Below are 6,261 nucleotides of genomic sequence, written 5' to 3'. Positions count from 1 at the left end.
ATTCCCGCATCTAACGTGCCTCTGTAGGCATCTTCCTCCGGAGGGCTGAGGCGTCGGTGCATCCCTGCCTCTCCCAGGGCCACGCGGCTCCAAGGTGATGCTCAGGGCTCCCAGAGCCGAGAGCACCTGCCGTCAGTGTGTTGCTGTTTGTGGTTTCGTAGTTAGCTCACTGAAAGCGCTGGTTAATCACTGGTGGGAGTGGAAGGTTGCAAAGGAGCATTTTGCTTTGGCTCTTTTAAAAAGCAAAACAAAAGCAAAAGGCTTTTAAAGAAAATGTTTTGGTTTCAAAGTTATAAAGGAAAGATGGGTTAGAGATGAGAAACTAACAAATCAAAGCTCCTGAAACCTGCTGTGGAGAAAGAAACACAAAATGTTTTGTTTGAAGATGAATAGAAAGCTGAAACCAGCAAAAAAAATCCCCCCTCCCCAGGAGCACAGATGTTTCAGGTTGGTTCTTCTAGCTGGGCACAATTGCTGAAAGAAAAGCAAATCCATTCTTTTCCCTGTCAGCGCCCCAGGTTCCCGTCGCTTACTTTTTATCATCTGGTAGTGACTTTGATCCCTGAAGACTCCTTAAGTGCTTTACAGAACAAGCATGCAAATCTCGGCTCATCCACCTCAGAGACGCCGCCGAGGCCGGGTGGGCCGGGAAGCCACTTGCTGGTGCGGTGCCACCAGTCCTGGGGGCAGCCGGGAAGGATGGGAAGCACCCGCTGCTTCGGTAACGCTTACAAAAACCTTTAGTGCCCATATTGCCACTGTTTGCAGGGATGTTTTGTGCTTCCAGCGCAGCCAAAGGCCACCAAGCTGTGCTGGGGTCCCCACGCCAGGGTACCGGCCCCGTGGGAGGGCTGCCGTGGCCTTCGCCCTGCTCTGCACCTTCTGGGGGTTGGGAAGTTGGCACACGCCAACTGGGGAAGGGCTGAGCTGGTCTGGTGGCGCTTCTCTTATTTTCAAAGCTTGACTGAAGACATCTCTTTCCCCATCGTGCTCCGTCTCTTAATTTCACTCTCTCCCTCTGTGGTTGCCTTCCTGACTTGGTCCTTTTAACGCATTTGCTGTACGACACTTCTGTGCTGATGCGCTCTGTAGCCTGCGCCACGTCTCGCTGCTGTAGGTAGCTCTGGTCTCGGGGCCGGGTGGCATGGTCACACCTCTCCCGCGGGGGGTGCACTGGTCAGCGCAGCCCTGCCCGGCGGCCAGTTTAACCCCCATTCCTCCCCTTTTCTGCCCTGAGACAATACAAACCTCCCAGACCTCCTGATCCTAAGTACCAGAGCTGAGCAAAGGGAGGTCGCTGCCTGGTGACCAGACACCACGGTAATGGGCATGCTGGAGCTAGCACCGGAGGAGCCAGTGCATTACAAGCTGCACCGCCTCCCTGCTGCAGCCCTGTGCTGGCTCTCCTCTGGCTCAGGCTCTGTGTATGTATGTCTATAAACGTATGTAATTTTGGGGTTTTTTCAGACAAGGTCTCCTGCAAGCCTGGGAACTAAATTCCCTTGGATGTGCCTGAGAGGAGTCCAGCTGCCAGCGGTCAGGCCTGAAAACCACCGTGCGATTCGTTACAGGTAGGTGGGGAGCAGCGCCGAGGCCGCTGGGTACCGGGGTGCCCGCAGGCAGGACCAGGCAGGGCACTGCCTGGTTGTGCTGCCAGCAAGGCCGCTGCCTGCAGGAACAGACGTCTGTAGTGCAAGAGCCAGCTTGTCCCCCGTCGGAGAGGAGACACCGCTTGCTGCTGGCGATGGCAGGCAGAAAGTCCTCTCCCCAGGTAGTGGGGTCCCCAGGTACCCCTAGTCTTGCTGCCAGCACCGCCCGGGCAAAGCCTGGCCCCGCTGTCTCTCAGCCCGGCGGGCACGGCGAGCTGCTGTCTGCCCTGCGACGGAGCTTCACGTCCTTCTCACGGCACAGCGGGCAGGCAAACACTGCTCTGCTACGTACTGCTTACGCACATCAGCGCTGCGGCCCCGCTCCCCCGGGCTCTGGCTATGAAACCACAGCCGGTCCTTGGGGTGAAAAAAGTCGAACTCCTCTCAGTGCAGGGCTCAAGGCAGCGCCGGATGTGCCTTTTGGGGGAGCGCAAACCCCTGGGTCAGCGGGATACTCACTCTGGCCTGGGGCTGTTCTTAGTGAGGCGGCTGGAAAATGCCTCCAAGGCGAGAAAGCGAGCACCCGCCAGAGATACAGAACTGGACAGATCAAGAAGTCAAGATTTTGCATTCCAACTATCTATAGGAAATAGGGTTTTTTTATTATTTCAAGTTTTCATAAAAATCCATAATTATTGAAATCAAAGTTACAGAAGAAAGTTCGTAACTTTTTATTGATTTTATTTCTTTTTTCTTTCTTTTTCCCCTCCCCAATTGTTTTTCCCTCTCAGAGTTATATCTGACACCAGAGTCCATCAGACAAAGTCCTTACAAACACAGGAGTCCTGAAGACATCGGCTGAATGTTTTCCTGGTAGAAAGAAGAAGAGGAAGAGGTGGTGACAGTGCAGGTGCAGTGGGGTTGGACAGGGGTGGAGGGTGTGGTGGAAGGAGAGAGGTCGGTATGTTTGTAGCAATGTTTGTTTTTTTAATTATTTTTTTTATTTGTTTGTTTGTTTTTTAAAAAAAACACCATTATTATTTGCAAATTGTTGCCTGGTTAAATCATTTTCATGTTGAACTTGCGCGGCGCGTCGGCAGAGCTGATGCCTGCGTCAGACTTGCGTGGCACGTACTCGATTTCAATGTTGTGCTTGGTGTTGCCTTTCCCCCGGCTCCACAGGAAGAGGAGCACCAGACAGAAGAGCACGACGCCCAGGAACGAAATGAAGCCCATGGTGGTGGCGATGATGAGAGTCTTGATGTCAAAGGGGAAAGGCACGGTGGCACGTGTGCTGTTGGCATCGCTCTCATTGGGCTGGTTGGAGATGAACGCGAAGGTCTTGTTGGGCTGGTGGGGCCAGTCTGGGGAGTAGCTGCGCACGTGCAGGTGGGCCAGCATGGTGTCATTGCCACCCGCGTTGCTGGCGATGCATAGGTAGGTGCCGTTGTCCTGGATCTGGGCGTAGCGCACCTCCAGCGTGCCGTCAGGGAAGACAGTGAGCCGCCCGTTGGTTTTGGTAGAGATGAGGTGCTTCCGGGGAGAGAGCCACATGATGGTGGGAGGCGGGTCCCCATCTGCCCGGCAGACAAAATGGACCGTGTGGCCTTCATCCACAAAGATCTGCTGAGGTTTGCGGTCCCGTATCCGTGCTCGGCGGCAGGTGAAGTAGTTGGGCAGGAGGACATCAGGGAAGTCTTTGAACTCTTTGCCCTGGACGAACTCGGGAGTGGAGCAGGTGGGCTGCTGCTTGTTGAAGTTCAACCTCCATCGCCGCCGGAAAACCCAGAGCAGCCGACAGTCGCAGGCTAAGGGATTGTTGTCAAGGATGAGCGTCTCCAGGTTGCCCACCGAGTGGAAGGCCGACTCCTCCAGCGTGGTCAGCAAATTCCCCGACACGTTCAGGATGCGCAAGTAATTGAGGCCACGGAAGGCGAAGGGCTCGACCATGGTGAGCTGCCCTCCCACCAGCTGGATCTCCTGCAGCCTGAGCAGGTCATGGAGCATGGAGCCCTCGATGGTGACAATGGGGTTGTAGGACAGGTTCAGGAACCGCAGGTAAACCAAGTGCCTCACCGACACATATGGGATGGATGTCAGGTTGCAGTGGGTGATGGACAAGGAGGTCAGGTTCAACCCGTAGAGGCAGTTGGACGTCATAGTATCCAGGTAGGGCCAGTGTGAGATCTCGAGGACCTTGAGCCGATACAGCCTCTTGAATGAGTAATCCCGGATGGTGTTGATGTTCAGATGGCGCAGCCGCAGCACGATCAAGCCGTGAAGGTGAGACAGGGCCTCCGTGGGGATGGAGGTCAGGTTGCATTTCTCCAGGGTCAGCTGCTCCAGGCTGTTGAGGCCGCTGAAGGCCCGGTGGGAGATGTAGACAAGGTCATTGTCCCCCACCTCCAAAGACTTCAGGTTGTACAAGTCCTGGAACATGTAGTCTAGGAGAATCACAATTTTGTTCTCGCTAATGTCTAGCTTGGTGAGGTTGCTGAGTCCAGTAAACACCCCCAAGGGGATCAGCTTGAGTCTGTTACTCCTGAGCCCCAGCGTCCTGAGGTTGAAGAGGTTGTTGAAAGCCCCAGGTTCAATGGCACTGATAATGTTCTCATTTAGCTCCAGCTCCTCCAGGTGAGGGTAGTTGGCAAATTCATCCTGGTTGAGTGTCTTGATACGGTTCTTGCCCAAGTCCAGCAGCCTGGTCTCAGTTGGGATCCCCTCCGGCACGACCATGAATCGCTTCCGGTGGCACAGGACAGCACGCTCCTGGGCAGAGCACTCGCAGCGCGGCGGGCAGCCCGTGGCAGAGCCGGACAGGATGGATCCCAGCATCAGGAGGAGAATCGGCTGCCAGCAGGCCAGGATTGGGCTGCGCATACTCGCCTCCCCAGCTACCATCCTATCTCTCACCTGCAGGTAACATGGGGGAGAGAAAGAGCAAAGGTGGACATGAGCAAACGACGGGCACAACCATGGCACAAGGTTTACCATCCTGGTAAAGCTGACGTTAAGGCGAAAGGTGCTGCCGAGGCAGAGCAGAGGTTCCCATTTTCCACTGAAATCCAGCCCATTGGCTACAAGACCATGTCTCCTCCCCACCCCTCATCTTTCCACTTGATGATTGAATGTGCACAGACTTTGAGTGGAAAGCCTTGAGGAATTTGTGTTGGACAGACCTTGCTTCCTCAGCTGCTTAAAAAAAAATAAAATTAATACTAAACTCATCTATCTACATCCTATTTTAAGCTCTTGAAATTATTCTGTTCCCTGTAGATGGAGCCTGAATATAAAGGCTGCTGCTTTGCAAACGCAGAGGAGCTGAGCACGGGATCAAGCATCTGGGGGGGCCCAGCTGGGAGCGGCGTGTCTGAGCAGGGAGCAACGACAGCTCCAGGGGAACCAGGCCCCTTCCTCCATGCTCCCCCAGGCTCTGCAGCAGCCCGGTCTCCATGTGTGTCCCCCTCCAAGGTTAGTCCCGTGACTCCTGCAAGGCGCAGACCCACACCTCTGAGGAAGAGCAACCGGTCAGCGTATCTAGAGAGTGACCTACAGCCTGACGTGAGGTCCAGGGGTGCTGCGGGGTACAAGGGTCTGTCTGCCCTCCGCTGGGGAGGGCTGGGAGACCACCTCAGGCTTATGGTCTGGCTTCTGCCCCAGCCCACTGGCAAGCGGAAGCGAAGGCTCCCCGTCATCGTACTTATTTCCTCGTTTAAGGTGTTATGAGGGATCAAATCATGTTAATAGTGCATATTAGATGTGCCGCTCGTCCAGACCGTGTTTATATCTGTTGTTACCTGTATGCTCTGCATTGCTTCCACTAATGCTATTTATGGCTATCGCTGAATACACTCAATACATTACTTCCATTGGCTCTGTTTGTATCCATCATTATATATCCTGTGCATTACTTTCCCTGCTCTGGTTCTATTTACGGGTCTGGTTCACATTCTGTACATTACTTCCATTGCCTCTGTTTATATTCATCATTTCATACAGATATATGACCCAAGTAGAACTTTTGTTTGCCAAAAATTACTCAAAATTTCTTTGCAAGATGCGAGGATGAAAGATGATGGACTGGCCATAAAAGTGCCCACCAGCACCACCTCGGAAACCACCGGGCCTTGGCACACCAGGCACTCTGGCCGTGAGGTCCCGGAGTCCCCACAGAAATCCTCCCGTGGTTTCCTCCCAGTTTGCTGGCCTTCTCCCTCCCCTTTCCCTGGCGAATTCCGCAGTGGGGCTGGTCAAAGCACATCACCCCCAAAGTACAAGGGTGGGCTGCCAGGAGCTGATCCCGCACAGCTCCCCGGCAGCGGGGCTGAGCTCCCGCACGTCCCAGTCTGGTGGAAACATTTCCAGTGGGTTCGCTTGGGCCTGGGCCAGGCTGCAAAGAGCCATTTGCCGGGTGTTTACAATTCATCATCTCCCATGTCATCACCTCGCTAGCGCTGACGGGGCCGCCTTACAAATACAAGCAGGGCTGCTGCTACTGTTGCGGTGCCGCTGGGGTGGGCCGGGCCGGCACAGCCGGTTGGCAACTCTTGGGCAAAGGGCTGCATGTGGATTTGCTCCCCGAGCTTGTGCCGGAGCCCTGGGCTGCCAGGGGCTCCCCACGCCACCATCACCGTCTCTCCTCGCGGGCAGCGTGTAAATGCCCCCTCCTCCT

The 6,261-nt window shown here is 54.8% G+C and overlaps 1 protein-coding gene across 1 annotated transcript; it reads right to left on the bottom strand.

Annotated features, from left to right (window-relative positions):
* Positions 1 to 2,212: 2,212 nt before the first annotated feature.
* Positions 2,213 to 4,845, bottom strand: LINGO1 (leucine rich repeat and Ig domain containing 1). The gene has a single exon (XM_010285844.1). It carries the CDS (start codon positions 4,581 to 4,583, stop codon positions 2,649 to 2,651), a length of 1,935 nt encoding a protein of 644 aa, XP_010284146.1. The 5' UTR covers positions 4,584 to 4,845; the 3' UTR covers positions 2,213 to 2,648.
* Between the last annotated feature and the right edge of the window lie 1,416 nt (positions 4,846 to 6,261).

This window comes from Phaethon lepturus, unplaced genomic scaffold (genome assembly GCF_000687285.1).
Source record: "Phaethon lepturus isolate BGI_N335 unplaced genomic scaffold, ASM68728v1 scaffold11784, whole genome shotgun sequence".
Classification (NCBI taxonomy): Eukaryota; Metazoa; Chordata; class Aves; order Phaethontiformes; family Phaethontidae; genus Phaethon; species Phaethon lepturus.
Note: the sequence above shows the minus strand (reverse complement) of the source record. Positions and strands in the feature narration are given on the sequence as shown.